Raw genomic sequence first — 16,571 nt, 5'->3', positions numbered from 1 at the left:
AATGGCAAGTACAGAGATGCAGAGGCACAGACGTGTCTGGCCAGCATGTGGAGAACAGCAAGGAGACTGTTGGCTGGAGAGGGCAGAGCAAGGGGAGGAGTAGCCTGTGATGAGGCAGGCAGATCACAGGATCCAGACTGTAGACGGTTTCAGGCTATTATACTGATGCTGCCTTTTATTCTGGATGAAAGAAGAAAGCACGGAACGATTGTGAGCAGATGAGAAACATGAACTGACAGAAGCAAGTGGATAACTGTGGCTGCTGCATTGAGGAATGACTTAGTCAAGGTCGGAAGTAGGGAAACCATAATCCAGGCAAGAGATAATGATGTGGACCAAAGTGGTAGTGGTGAAGATGGTCCAGATTGGTTGTTTTCCAGATATATTTGGAGATAGAGAAGATAGGTGGGCTATAAATTATGAGATGATTTAAGCATGACCCACAAGTTTTTGACCTGAATTTTTGAAAGTATGGAGTTGCCATTAGCTGAGATGGAGTAGGCTTTTGGAGACACAGGTTTTGTGGAAGTAGACTGGGACTTTGACATGTTAGGTTTGAGATGTCTGTTACATAGATACGTCGAATAGGCAGCTGGATAGAGGGGTCTGAAGTTCCAGGGTGGGGGGTCAGGACTGGAGATTTACTTTGTATTTTAATCTCTGTACACCTCTGCCAGATTCACCACCCAAAGCCCTCTTTTCACCCTATCATTTGCCTACTTAAACTCACTACTGCCTAAAACAGATGCCAAAATTTGGAGGTTAGGCGGCGAACATGTTATGGGACCCACACAAGATTTAAAGCAATTTGAGCTATTTCCCAACAGTTATAAATTGGAAAATAAATACAAATATTGGAATGTCTTAAAAACTCAGAATATTCAGAAATCCAGGGTCTGCATTATATGAATAATGTTGTCAAGTTCATTTGCGCTGATCAGTACCAAACACTCAGTGTTAAAGAAAAAAAGCTGGCTGAGATACTATTCCTTTGACATTGCTAGCCACAAAAAACTGCTCTAAATTTAAATTTATGTATCTATATCCATTTTATTAAAATAATTCTAACAAAATATTTAGAATTCAATGAAATGTATATAGTTTTATTTTAAAATAAATCATTGCTATTGATCCATTTTTCTTACGCTAAGTCTCTTATAGATGGTTACGTAGGATCCCATGATTGTTTCTTCGCATCAAAATACTCTTTAACACACTTGGTCTCACTCTTAATACATCCCTCTAGCTGGATGTGACGTTTTATGGAAAAACAAAATGGGAGCCAGGATTGAGGGGAAGTTTTGTGCCCATTTCCTAGGGAAACAGGGAGCAGTAGCTTGCGTGGTCCAGAGTGAGAACAGAGTTTTTCAGAGAGGACCTCGAAAGATAAACAAATGTTGGCCCGGTAGAGAAAAGAGTTCATTTATTTTACCCTCTGGGCTCCTATGGGATTTTTAAGGTTGCACACCTCGATCTACAAGTTAAAGGCTAATCCTCAGACCGAGGTCAGCGTCCTGCCCCAAACTATGCCTTGCTAGGCTCTGCTAAATTCTGCCTCTTGCTTTCATTCACACTCATTCCACGGCACTCCTATCCTCACTGGAACACACCCTACCTCTGATTCTCTGCCTAACTAAATCTTACCTATTCTTCAAGGTTGTACCAAACCCCACCTTCTTGTAGTGTTTTCTGACTACTTGGCCCCGGGCTCAATTCTTTCCTCCCCTATACTCACACAGCGCTGACTGAATGTATCACTTGTTCGCCCATTCAGTCAGGCCCTGCCTCATACTGCTTTTTATGTGCTGCAAACCTCCGCAGACCATGTCCCCGGTTACGCTGTAGACTCCTTGAGCCCACTGTTGAATTCCTCCAAAACTGTCCCCTATCTCTCCCTAGCACATGCACTCTGAGAGCCTCTCTGTCGGTGCTCACAATGGTCTTGCGAAATAAAATGGAACTGGTAATACAAGTACTCTTTACATAATAAAGTAGCAATTAATATTGATTTCTTATTTGTGAAAGGGAGCCCCAGCAGAGAGAAGAGTGGAATGAATAAAGCAAGATCTCTAATCCAACTCATTTACTTTCCATGCCTACTAAACTCCTGCTCATTCTTAAAATCCACTCTGAAAAATATCTGTCCCCAGTTCAGAAGCACCTCTCCACAATTTCTTTAGTTCCCCTATAAACAGTGGCTTTCATTTCATCTTACTACTGGTTGTCACGTCTTATAGGCAAGTCTTGTCTCTACTTAACAAGAAGGTAAAACCAGATGCAGTGTATTGAATTTAGCTAGATTGTGCAAGAGAATAGGATGGCATAAAAAGTAACGATTGGTTTCTTAGGGTCCATAAGCAATAGCATTATAGACAGCAAGGGTGGCTGGGTTATAGTGATCTATTTTTAAATTAAACTTTGAAAATATTCTCATTAAATTCTAAATTTAAATTTAAAGCTGTGTGTGTGTGTGTGTGTGTGTGCATGTGTGCGTGTGTGTGTGAAAATGAGTATCCCAGTACCTCAGGAGATTTTTTTTCAGAATTATTTTTGACTGGGGTCTGACACTACTCAGTTTAAATGAAATAACTCACTTGGATAGAGAAGAAACAAGATCATACAGTAATGCAGTTTGCAATATTGGATGGAGGAAGGGAATGAAACCATGTCACAGAAGAGAGGTTGGCAAGAATCAAGATAGAAGAAGGATCAGCATCTCATGTTTTTAATTAAACCAATTACAACCTAAACAAACAGCTAGCAAACAACCTAAAAATACGTCCACTGAATTACAAGCTCAAATGTATTAAATAAAAAGCTATCTTTGAATTACTTCCCATTTGAGACATCACCTCTAAGTAACCTTTAAAGATACTTGTATAAATAACTCAAAAGGGACCCTGGACTCTAAGGGTTTCACTCTTAAAGAATTTCCTGATTCCTTCACAGGTAAAATTCCCCAAATGTGTGCCCAGGTGCTTTGGGGGTGCCTCAGTGAACTCACAGGGTTGCAACAAGATAATTTTAAATTTTAAGGCAAGCACAGCGGTGCTCAAGATCAATTAGACACCTCAGGAACTACTAGCTAGAGGCAGTTCACAATTTTAACATTAGGTTGTACTACATTCCCTTTGATGTGATCATATCTTTTTGAAGCTGGGGTTTTTGCAGTTGGTGGGATAAAAAGCAAGAGTCATGTGAAAAGCAATGAGAAACAGGAAATGAGGGTGGTGGTGTCTACTCTGACTCAAAGTTTTGAGATACTATTCTATGGCCCAAAGCAATGCATATGCCAATAATAAATATAGTTATTAAAAGTGAAATAAAAATCATTTTCTTTTAATTTATGTCTTCCATTTTTTCCAAAGGCCTATTAATTATTAAACTATAATACTTATTAAATTGTTCGGTGCTAACTATTTAACAAACAGAGCTTTTAGGTATTTCTATTGTCTTAGAGGTACCATGAAAAAATTACTTTGACGCCAAAGGTTCTGTGAACTGTGGAAGTTTGAGAACCTCTCCCAAGCCTAGCCTGGAGGATTGTTTTCTTTAAGTTTAAAACACACACACACACACACACACACACACACACACACACACCTCTACCACCATACAAGACTTAATTTTTATTCCAATAACATCAAGCATCATAGCCATTCTTATCTTTAATTCTCAAACAAGAGACTGTGTCCCTTAGGCACTGTGGTTTTCCTGTCTCAAGTAGTATGTTAGTATGGTTCTTATTAAGCCAAACCAACGACATAGTCTAAGCAATGACGTGTGCAAAGAACTCAGCTCATCCAACTCTTAGCCCTGTCCAAAGTAGAAAGGCTAAAAATAATAATAAATATTCCTTTAAAATAAATAATGTACATCTTCAAAATGCAACTTAATCCATGATATGTGAAACCAATTGCATTGTTATATTACACAATAGGAAATAGTAGAGTGGAGCGGTTACAAAATAGAATTTGTAACTAGACAAATCTCAGTGCATATCCTAGCATCATCTCTTACCTTCTGTGTGACTTTTGAAAAATTTTGAGCGTTTATCTGTTTTCTAGCCTGTATAAGCATAGCTCTCTCCTCTTTATGATAGGGTTAGTAACAGTACCTACAGATCAGTTCCTTGTGAGCAGTAAATAAAATGACACATAAAAATGCACGGCACCATGCCTAACACCCAATAAATGGGGAAAACAGTCCTCCCAACAAGTAATTTAAATCAATTTGTTTTCAACTTCACCCTACAAATTAGATTGAAATGTGTTTGAATCCCTCACACTGTAGATAATTTCTTGGTCTCCAATAGGCTGAGGAGTTCACAAGAAGCTAAGTTTTCCATTGTTCTTCCTGAGAGAGCAGATTGTATGTAAGGCTGATGAGGAAGAAACGTTAAATCATGTGTCAGGATAACACAGACTACAAAAAATAGCGACTTGGGGCAAAGAGTAATAATTCCGATTTCTCCCAGACATTTGAAATGATTGACTATCCTCTTCCTGAACTCTCTTCCCTTTGCATCCAAAACCTGCTTTTGCTTCGTTCTCCTCCTCCATAGTACTTTCTCCTTTTCTACTTCTTTGCTAACTCCACAGTCATTTCATTAAATTATGTAACAAGTAATTGTGTCAAGCTCTGCTAAAAATTGGAAAGGATATCTGGAGAAGTACAACATAACTCTAATGAATTGCTAAAGGGAGACGTGCCAGAAGGGAGTAGAGTCGTGTCGGATTCAAGGGAGGAAGAGGTTACCACTGGAAGGAGAGAATTCAGGAAATCTTCGTAGAGGAGTTGCCCTTTCAGGTGGGTCTTAAACATCAAGTAGGTTTTGGATACGTTGAAATAAATGGAAGGGCATGTGAACTAGCAAGAAGGGCAGGAGCAAAGGCACAGAAGCAACAAACACGGGGTGTGAGTAAGGAAGAGCAAGGAGTCCAAATGGCCACATTGGAAGCCTCATAAGGGAGCACTGGGGGAAATTATATTAGGCATGTCATTTGAAGCCAAACTGTGGGTGACTTTGGTTCACCCCAATTCCATACCACCATCCTCTCTTCTTTTTTTTTTTTTTTTTTTTTTTGCGGTATGTGGGCCTCTCACTGTTGTGGCCTCTCCCTTTGCGGAGCACAGCCTCCGGATGCGCAGGCTCAGCGGCCATGGCTCACGGGCCCAGCCGCTCCGCGGCATGCGGGATCTTCCCGGACCGGGGCACGAACCCGTGTCCCCTGCATTGGCAGGCGGACTCTCAACCACTGCGCCACCAGGGAAACCCCATCCTCTCTTCTTTATGGCATGAACTCCCATAGCTGGATGAATGCTGAGTTCATTTTTTTTGTGCCCCAGTACTTGAGACAACAGCAAGACATCTGGTGTTAAAAAGAAGTTTTTAATTCTTCAAATCCCATCATTAATAAACCAGAGAAGCCTGTATTCTGGTTCTAGTTCTACCACTAACTAGCTCTCTGAGCCTGAGAAACTAATACGAACCCCCTTTCAGAGCATAGCTTCCTCATCTGTAAAATGAAGGATTTGGTTTGATGAACCCTCAAGGTTTTAACTCTGTGAAAATTACCTATATTGCTTCATCTAATCTATCCAAAAACATAAATAAAAACAGTTTTGTCATTTGACCTCCAAATGAATGACATTTTCCTCCGAATTATGAAGATTTTGTTAAATGAAGAAGCACAGTTTTTAAGAATGGTCTTTAAGGTCACTCTCCAGTTTTTATGGTGAAAAATAAAATGAATGCCAACTTAAGAAAAGTGATCACCATATTTATCAATTCTAAAATGTATGCATTTTTCATATGTCAATGTTCATAAAATTACAAAGTCTTTCAAGCATGAAAAAACTTGTATTTTGTTCATAAACAAAAAGTTTCTTTTGTTTATTAAAGAAATTTTTAGAGTAATGATGAAATAGTTGACTGAAAATTTTTAGTGAACAAATACTCATTAAGCACCCACTAGTACCAAGTACTAGGGTTACAGCTAGAAGGAAAAAGCATTCCAATGCAGTAGTAGAGGACTTCTAATCTGAAGTAAGCATGGTATATTATGAGAGGAGATAAACAGTATCTCCCTCAGTCACAGGGACTCAGAAGAGACCTCTTGAAGGAGATGAGATGGGTAAGCGACAGAGGACCCATAGAAGCTATCTAAGTAAAGAAGAGGGAAAGTGTAGTTAGCCAGAGGCAATTGTACGAGCCACAGTATAAAGGGAAAGGTGGTTGAACTGAAGGCATTATACGATATCCAGAATGGTCAAGAATCATACATATGAGAGATGAGACTGGAATGGGTGACAGAGGCAGGATCATGAAAGGCCGTGAATTTCATGCTGAAATGTTTAGTCTTTCATTCCGAAAGTGATGAGGGTCCACTGAAGGTTGCCAAACTGGAGAACACCTAACTAGAGAATGATGCCATGCTAAGAAGCCTCACCTCTGTAGATGACAAGCTGATGGGTGGGAAAGCCTGAGGAAGGGATGGGCATCAGGATGATGCTACAGTAGTTCAGATAAGTTGAGAAGAAGACATGGCTACTGAAAGGAGGGATAAGATAGAGTTATTTGTCAAGGTAGAAAAGACAGGATTTGATTAATATGTGAGAATGGAAAACTAAAGGGAGTAGGGAATGGTGAAATTTAAAACCTGAGTTAGGGCTTCCCTGGTGGCGCAGTGGTTGAGAGTCCGCCTGCCGATGCAGGGGACACAGGTTCGTGCCCCGGTCCGGGAAGATCCCACATGCCGCGGAGCGGCTGGGCCCGTGAGCCATGGCCGCTGAGCCTGCACGTCCGGAGCCTGTGCTCTGCAACGGGAGAGGCCACAACAGTGAGAGGCCCGTGTACCAAAAAAAAAAAAAAAAAAAAAACTGAGTTATTTTCAATGAATAGTTTAAGATAACATAACTTCTCAACGAAGCTCTTGAACAGCTGAAAAAAAATAGTGGAACTCAATAATTTGGAACCCCAGGCTAGAGCCTCAGACTTGACTTTGCCAAGTTGATGGCGACTACTCTAGTACACCCACCTAGAAGGTGAGGCTCTTTCCTTGATAGAATAAACCCGAATTCCACCCCAGGAGCCACCATAGCCATCTGGGAATATCCCTCCCAGAATCAAAGGAGTAAAATAATAAAAAGTGTTCTCAATGGTTTGAAAGCAGGGCTTCCCAAAGCGAATTCTCAGAAGAGGGAGCAATCGGGCTCTAAACCTACCACAAGACAACTCTCTTCAAAATGCTTTCAGGTGAGCAATGACTCTAAGGTCCAACCCCACTGGCTATTTAACACCAAACCACTTTTACTGAGCAACTATAATGTGCCAGGCACCATGTTCTACTTACCTTTGGCCCAGTTTCCTCACCTATAAAACTGGAAATAATATGACCCATTTGGCAGGATCATTGTGCTGTTTAAACTGCAAAGTTTACTTTGATAAATTGATTAATGTAAGGAACTATCACTCTTAACCATTGGCTTAGCAAATACATCCTCTCCTAATTTGACTGCCGGTCCCTCTCACCACCTCCCTCCTTACATTGTAATCTCCGGCAGTGCCGGACGACCCACAGCCCTCACCACGTCCCCTCACCTCCACACCATGGCTATGGCAGATGCCACGTTTTGACCTTCTTTAGCACCTGACATTTATCCTTCAGGGCACTTATTAAAACAGTCAATAATTATCTCCATGATTATCTTTAAATATCTTTATGCTCCACCAGAATATCAGATTCCATACCAATGTCTATTTCATTCCCCCCTGAAACCCGATGCTTATCAAGTGAATGAATAAATTTTCCCAGGCAAGATCTTACAACTCTCAAACCTGAGGTTTTAAAATGACTTTCAGACAACCCTAAGAAGGGGAGAAAATATTTGCAAACGAACCAACTGACAAAGGATTAATCTCCAAACTACACAAGCAGCTCATGCAGTTCAATATCAAAAAAACAAACAACCCAATCCAAAAATGGGCAGAAGACCTAAATAAACATTTCTCCAAAGAAGATATTACAGATTGCCAACAAACACATGAAAGAATGCTCAACATCACTAATCATTAGAGAAATGCAAATCAAAACTACAATGAAGTATCACCTCACACCAGTCAGAATGGCCATCATCAAAAAATCTAGAAACAATAAATGCTGGAGAGGGTGTGGAGAAAAGGGAACCCTCTTGCACTGTTGGTGGGAATGCAAATGGATACAGCCACTTTGGAAAACAGTATGGAGGTTCCTTAAAAAACTAAAAATAGAATTACCATATGACCCAGCAATCCCACTACTGGGCATATACCCTGAGAAAAGCATAATTCAAAAGAGTCATGTACCACAGTGTTCATTGCAGCACTATTTACAATAGCCAGGACATGGAAGCAACCTAAGTGTCCATCAACAGATGAATGGATAAAGAAGATGTGGCACATATATACAACGGAATATTACTCAGCCATAAAATAAACGAAACTGAGTTATTTATAGTGAGGTGGATGGACTTAGAGTCTGTCATACAGAGTGAAGTAAGTCAGAAAGAGAAAAACAAATACCGTATGCTAACACATATATATGGAATCTAAAAAAAAAGGTTCTGAAGAACCTAGGGCCAGGACAGGAATAAAGACGCAAGACATAGAGAATGGACTTGAGGACACGGGGAGGGGGAAGGGTAAGCTGGGACAAAGTGAGAGAGTGGCATGGACATATATACACTACCAAATGTAAAATAGATAGCTAGTGGGAAGCAGCTGCATCTCACAGGGAGGTCAGTTCGGTGCTTTGTGGCCACCTAGAGGGGTGGGATAGGGAGGGTGGGAGGGAGACACAAGAGGGAGGGGATATAGGGATATATGTATACATATAGCTGATTCACTTTGTTATACAGCAGAAACTAGCATACCATTGTAAAGCAATTATACTCCAATAAAGATGTTATAAAAATTAAAAAATTAAAATAAATTAAAAATAAAAAGACTTTTAAATGAAATGCAGTAAAATAGAACAAAATATTTAAGTATCATTTTGACCCTCAGTGAGAGTACCTGTGTTCTGACAAAGCCAGAATGAAACAGATCCTGGGTTTCCTTTTGACCTGGGTGGGCCTCAAGGGCTCCACTTACTCCTTCTTTCTAGGAGCCCATGAACTCCTCCCTCTATAGCTCTACAACTTAGAATCTGTCTTCCTTCTAGTCACCATCCCTCCAATCACCTCATCCCAACCACTTTAATTCTTTCCACCATGATGTTTATAATCTATTGGCAATGGGGAACCACCAAAGTGATGTTCTGGGAAGATAAACTTGACCTTAGCACACATAAGAACTGTTGGAGGAAGAGACTAGAACTAGCCAGGTGGCTATGACAGCAAGACAGGTACATAATAATAGTGCTGTCCCTGGTCTAAGGCCGTGACAGGAGAGGCATAATCACTAACTGACATGGAGATTGATAGCATGTGTGGCTCAAACGAGAAGGAGAAAAGATGGCAGAGGTTTCAAGTCTTAGTGACTGGGTAAAAAGTAGTAATAGTTCACATAAACTAGGAAGACCAGTATGTGGAGAGATATGTCTAGTTGAGGTTTACAAATAGCATCATTTACTACTTTCATTAAAAGGGGTGATGGGGGCTTCCCTGGTGGCGCAGTGGTTGAGAGTCCGCCTGCCGATGCAGGGGACGCAGGTTCATGCCCCGGTCCGGGAGGATCCCACGTGCCGTGGAGCGGCTGGGCCCGTGAGCCATGGCCGCTGAGCCTGCGCGTCCGGAGCCTGTGGTCCACAACGGGAGAGGCCACAACAGTGAGAGGCCCGCGTACCGCAAAAATAAAACAAAAAGGGGGTGATGGTGTGATGGTAGATATTCTCTGCTCGCATTCCTTTGTTGTTGTATTGTTGTTTTGTTTTGCACTTTGCATTTTTGCTACATTGAGCATATATTACTTTATTAAGAGGAAAACAACCATCTTGTTTTTTTATGCAACTTGGCTATGACATATTGATCTTGCAATATATATGAGATATCATAAAGAGAATGTCCAGCAGGAAGACGAAATTGTAGGCCTGAAGCTTGTGAGAAGGCAAGGTTATAGGCACAGTTTTGTAGTCATAAGCATAGAGTTTAAAGCCTCGGGAATGCATGAGCTCCCCAGGAGAAGGAGACGGAATTAAAAAGGGCCAGAGGATGAACTTCTGTCTCACGTCGTGTGGCCCTGAAGTCCCTCACGGGGAGTAACTGGTGCTAGGTAAGAACACAGGAAATATCACACTAGCTAGAGGCTTTGTTCAGCCTGCTCAGAGAATGGATGGATGCGGTGTGGACAGGACCCCGTCTGCATCACCAGAGTATTTTGGAGTTACCTATATCAGTACACTCTACTCACCGTTACAATGATTTGCTTCTGTGCTGTCGTGCCCACTAAACCGTGAACTTTTTGAGGTCGGGAATCAAGTCTTGTTCAGTTCTTTAGCCTTCTCTGTTTTCCCTCACCTCGCACAGGCATTTAATATACACATCTGCTCAAGAAACCAACCACACACACAGGAGGTGTTCCCTGCACTCCCTCCTTCTCTCAAATGACTTAGCGTTCCTCGGTCAGGCTGCTATGTGCCCTCTTGTCTAGAGGAACTAGTCCTCTAAAGCCTAGATGAGGGGACTTGTCCCACAGGCCTAATGCCCATGTGTCTGTGACACATGGAGATTCTAATGACCTCCCTGCAAGAAGCCCTGAGGTGTGTTGCCCACCCATCATTCACCTCACTTTGAAAGTTCACTGTTTTGTTCAGTGTACATACTATTTACTTGCAAGCACATAGCATGTTAATCCACACGGTATTTAGAAAATCTATAATTAGCCAGGCTAGAAACAAGGCAATAAAGTGCCCACCAGAAAGTGGCCCAGACTTGCCATGCATTTCTACTTTTTGGTCTGACACAGTGGTTGCCAAATTTAGCTCTTTCTACATTTTTAGATCTAATTACGTGGATATTTAAAACCCTTCTTCTAAAACTTCCTGGAGAATTAGTCTTTTAGAAACAGATATTGAAGAGATGCTCAAGTCCAATCCCTTCCCTCGGTTGAATTTCACAATGTGGAAGCACTTTACAGACACTAAAACAACACACCAGTGTGACCCAGATGAACCTCACGGCCACTGGTGTGGGCAGTCAGCGTTTCCAGGCTCCTGACTCTAGACCGGGGCTACCCGCCGCTGTCACTCTGCCTGTTGGATAATTAATGTCCTCCAATGCTTCTCTGTCACACAGCTTAGGTGGGGAAAGTTAGTATAGATGTGCCCTGCAGGGAAATGTTTTTCTGGATCTTGTTTTAGCTATATAGGGGAATTTATTATTTAGGAGAGTCTTGGGTGAAACTTTCACATGGGGAAGAAGCATTCTCTAAATTACCTGCCAACTTAATTTATTTTCTGCTGTATTTGTTAAGTCTAGCACCAGGTTTTCTGATGACCAACAGACCTGGTCATTTCTCTCATATATATGCATAAAAGATGAAGTTAAACAGACCTGCTGTTCCTATTCTCCTCCGCCACGTGCGAGCTCTTGTGACCTTGGGTCTCTGATTCTTGATCTCATATAAAATAGGCCTAACACTACCCGCTCTGTCAATATCCTCAGCAACGTTGGGAAGATCAAGCAGGAAAATGTATGTGAAAGTAGTTTGTAATAGCGATTAAAACAACAAGAGTAATAGCTAACGTTCCGAATGTGTCGGGCACAGCTTTATATGAATTAACTCATTTCATTCTTGTAACGCTAAGATACAGATTCTGCTGTTGTCCCCAGTTTTTTGACAGGAAACCAAGGAATAGAAGTTAAGTAACTTGCACAAGTCACAAAGCTAGTAAGTAAAGAAGTTGGAATAAGCTGCCACGTACTAACTGGGCACAGTAAGACTATATTAAAGCGGACAGAGACTGCAAGAGATAACACAGCATGAATATGTGATATCACAGGAAAATGAAACAGTTGCCATTTTAAAGATGGAGCAACTCAGATCCAGCAGGGTTTCATGATTTGCCCAATGTCAAGTATTACAGTTTTAGAATATCCACAATTTATGGATAGAATAAGTAATAGTATGTTTATTAGTATTCTAATTAGTATTCTAAAATATTCTATTTTTAAATTGTGGGAAGTAGAGCAAAGCTGTTAGGAACCTGGGTGCTGGATTCAATGGCCACGTTTTAAATTCCAGCACTACCATTTAACCAACTATTTTACTGGAAAATTAAAAATTAAATATGCACAGACAATTGTAAGAATAAATGCTTAAAAGATGTTAGCTACTATTACTATCACTGTCCTAATTCCTGTTGCCAGTTCCCAAATCACATCAAGAGTTCTAGACAAAATTGTATAGTTCTCTTTGAAAGTGCTAATGGAGTCATCACAGCATCAGGATTTGGAGAGGAGTAGGAAAGGAGAGTCTCAAGTGTGAACTTTTCTTTCTTTCTTTCTTTCTTTTTTTTGATAATTCTGTAAAGTGAAAAAACCCTATAACCAAGAATCAAATTTTCAGAAATAGATTTTCATTCCAGTTCCTTCCACTCTCTGCACAGCGGTACTGATTAACATCCAAAAACATGTTAGAAATAGGAGAGAGAAGGCAAGAATAATCTATCTACTAAAGAAGCAGTGCCATTAAAAAGGAAGAAAGTATCACCCCAGTGGGCCACCTCTGCACCAGGCGCTCACAGGCCTTTGGTTATAAAGAGCATGGCTTGATTCCAAATCAGACAGACCTGCTTCAAAGCCAGCTCTTCCACTTATTAGCTGGGTGGCCTTGGGCAAAGTGACTTAACTTCTCTGACTCTATCAAGAGTTTCTGAACCCAGAGCTAACTCAGCTGCTCCTCTACGGCAGAATCACTGGGATACAGGGCAGCTGCTGTCCCCTATGGGGTCTGTGGGATTCATCACGCTGGTTTAAAGGTCTACTTCACAAGCCCTTGGGGAGGGGGAAGGGTAAGCTTGGATGAAGTGAGAGAGTGGCATGGGCTTATATATACTACCAAATGTAAAACAGATAGCTAGTGGGAAGCAGCCGCATAGCACAGGGAGATCAGCTCGGTACTTATGTCCAAGTAGAGGGGTGGGATAGGGAGGGTGGGAGGGAGACACAAGAGGGAAGAGATATGGGGATATATGTATATGTATAGCTGATTCACTTTGTTATAAAGCAGAAACTAAACACCATTGTAAAGCAATTATACTCCAATAAAGATGTTAAAAAAAAAAAAAAAAAAGGTCTTCACAAGCCCTGAAAGGTACTTCTTGGAGTTTTTTTCAGGAGCAGACTGGCCCGTCTAAGTGGCCACAAGACACACATCATGGGAATTAGCTGAACAAATAGGACCCTACTTGGCATTTAACCAAATGGATATTAAAAGTCTAACTGAGCAAAAATTCCCTCTCTAGCAGATGGATGTGATACCCTATCCAGACAGGGCATGTCCCCTCTACCTCATCCACACCCCCAGCAATCTCAACGCAAGTCCCCCAGCTTTCATGATCTGTTCTTTTCAGACACACACCAGAAGTGAGCACAAAGGAGACAGAGGAGCATTCCTCAAGGGTGGACAGACAGGCTGACCTGAAGATGCTATAAGATACACTTAGCTGACTGAAGTCTGGCTGGGAAGTTGAGGCTGGATTCCATATGAACTCACTCCTCACAGGACCAGCTATGCAGCTTGAAACATGTCAGTACTGCGCTCCAGTCACCCTTTCCCACAATGGCCCAACTTCCCCCCAACCAGCTTTGCCTGCTGCCCAACTTCTAACTCAGCCCACAGGGCCTTTGGGCTGGAGGCTGCCAAAGACAGGTTAGCACTAAACATCAGAGCTCCGGGAAAAGGAAGCTTCCCTACAGAGATGGTGCACACCACTGTATCTATAGGACTAACTTTCCACGGCTCCTCAGATTTCTTACTTATACAGACTTCTGCGACTATAGCCTCCATGGCAACTTCAGAACTGACTCATGGCTCAGGAGGTATTTCGAAGCTTGGGAATGAAATTGCTCAAGACAGCATGTGGTAATATGGACAAAGCTGGAAAATAGTGCTGGATGTTTGGAATACATTGTATGTGCCCATTGTTTACCAGGAATTATCATTTAACAAGGTTTAATTAGCACATTTACATCATGTCCTTCTTGCCTAGCGTTTATACATGTTCAAAAAAATTGGTAGCTAGTGTAACAACAATTCATGCAGCTCTCCTAGGTAGTAAGTACTAATGGGTTTAGCTAGAATTTGCTGGTTGTTCGTCTCTTGTTTGCTCCTTTGTTGAGAGAAAGCATTCTATCTATTTACAGACAAGGACACTGAGACCAGGAAGTTAGCAAACTTGCCTAAAATCACCCAGGACATATGGGGTAAAACAGGGATCCAGACAGAAGCAGTTCGACTCTGAAATTTAGGCTCTTCATCTTTATACCCTACTATTGTCCCTGTTAGGTGATGACACTGAGACCCACAGACATTATGTAACACGTCTGAGGTCACATCATTATTTGCTTTTCACATAAAAATCTAAATTACAGCTACATCCCCTTCAAACAGTAAGCTAATTCTAAACTTCGGTCCTAGAGACTTTGATGCAGCCGGAAGAGTTGTCAGACACTGAAAAAAGCAGCAACGAAGTGCACAGACTCATAGAGGATTTTCTAGGTATAAAGCCCAATCAGATAGTGGCCAATGACACCTTCTGGTCCCTGATAACCCCTGTGCTACTAGAGCTGCTAAAAATGACACCAAAGGCATGAATCTGTTCAGATGCCAAGAGTTTTATCATAAGACCTGGAAGCTCATGATTAAAGAGGCACTGGAGTCCCCAGAACCAGAAACGCCTTTTTGAAAATTTTCCACATTTGTTCTCGCTTCAGGCCATGATACAGAGTTTCCAGTCAAACGCACCAGCTAAAATGAACCTGTTTTCTGCAAGAGAAGCGGCCAGTTTGGGTCCAGCACTTATAAAGGTTCCTAGTGCCACAGACTATGAAATAGGCAGAAGTGAAGCGGACTATTTGAAGGGGTTCACAGGGAATCCCAGAGGACCTTAAAACTTCTGAGCAGGAAGGGTCCTAAGATGTCATTGTCCAACCACTCTCCAACTTAACAGGGGTGCAGCTGAGCTGAAGGGACTTCTCTGGAGCCACTGAGCAGGTTAAGTGAGTGGCAGGGCCAGTAACTGCAATGAGGGGTTAGACATGCCCAGGTTGCCAACAGCCTCCGTCCAAGGACTCACTCTTTATACCCCAAGCTTAGATTGAAGGCCTAACTTCTGGTACAAACCCTAGGAATCAAATTCTGATTTCAAACATTGTAAAGATGCTTCTCATTTTCCAGACCTCTCAGTGAAAACTTTAGGGACAAATCAAGAAATCTGTGGCTAATGTCATAGACCCTTAGACAAAAATGGCCCTAAAATAATACTCAGTCTCCTTTTCATAGATGACAGAGAGCCAGAGAGAGAGAGAGGGACAGACAGACAGACAAAGAGACAGAGACAGAAAGAGAGAGAGAAATAATACTTTACCCCCAATACATACACAGAAAGTTCCTCGGCTTTCTCAAAGCAGAGAACGTCCAACTTGCTTGATTGAAGGGTAGAAAAGGGGGGAAGCAAAAGTTGGAATGCAGTGAGAGATTGGAAACTGGAATTGGGAAACTCCTCTAGCCTGGAACTCTCCTGGTTCCCGCTGTGAACCGGTCTAGGGGCTTCCCGTCGATGGCCCAAGCACAGAAGGGCGGGCAGGGCACTCAGGGCCGCGCCACCGGCGGGACTGCCCGTGCCCGGAAAATGAGCTGGAGACCAAGAATTGAATGCAACTCCGGGTATTCTCCCTCTGGGTCCCCCGGGAGGCCCGCGCTGGGGCGAGAGATCCCAGGGGAGGCTGTGGGAGGGAGATAAAGCAACAGCCCCAAAGCTCCAGTGAATGCACTTGAAATTTCTGCGCGCGAGAGAGAAACTGTTTTCTTTGACACCAAGTTTCCAGCCCACCAGGAAAAGTCTCTTGCGGCGCAGCGCCCAGGAGATCTGGGTCTCCCACTTGGCCGCAAGCCGCTGCCCAGCGACTGGAGACCCGCTGCGAAGCGCTCCCGCCCCCGATCCCCTCCCCCGCTGCTCACCTGCGATGTCCCAGAGCTGCAGGCGAACCACGGTCTCCGGGTCCCAGTGGAGCACCTTGAGCGCGAAGTCCACGCCGATGGTGGCCCGGTAGTGCGAGGAGAAGTTCTGGTGCACGTAGCGCTTGATGATGCTGGTCTTGCCCACGCCCAGGTCGCCGATCACCAACAGCTTGTACAGGTGCTCCTTGTGCGGGACCTGCATCCTGGCGGCCCGCCAGCCGCGCCTTGCTTTGCAGTGCGGGCCGGGGAAGCGCAGCCGGGCCTTCGGCGGGAGAGACTAGCGGAGCGCGAGTGCGGGCGAGAGAGAGCGGAGGCGGCGGGGCGGGACTGGACGGGGCGAGGGGCGGAACTCCTCCGCGGCCGCCTGGAGAAACGCCCAGACAGGAGCCCAGGGGTTAATCCTCCTTCC

General features: G+C 42.9%; 1 protein-coding gene across 1 annotated transcript in view; it reads right to left on the bottom strand.

Annotated features, from left to right (window-relative positions):
* The window catches only part of RAB38 (RAB38, member RAS oncogene family), a gene marked incomplete at its 5' end in the record, with an annotated part of 69,991 nt that extends 53,627 nt beyond the window's left edge, over positions 1-16,364 (bottom strand). The window contains one exon of the mRNA XM_082661182.1: positions 16,163-16,364. Within this exon, the coding sequence (XP_082517308.1) occupies positions 16,163-16,364 (202 nt within the window). The remainder of the gene's footprint in view (positions 1-16,162) is intronic.
* Between the last annotated feature and the right edge of the window lie 207 nt (positions 16,365-16,571).

The sequence above is a fragment of the Grampus griseus genome (genome assembly GCF_964374135.1).
Source record: "Grampus griseus genome assembly, chromosome: 8".
Lineage (NCBI taxonomy): Eukaryota > Metazoa > Chordata > Mammalia > Artiodactyla > Delphinidae > Grampus > Grampus griseus.
The sequence above is the reverse complement of the archived record's forward strand: the minus strand, read 5'-3'. Positions and strand labels throughout refer to the sequence as shown.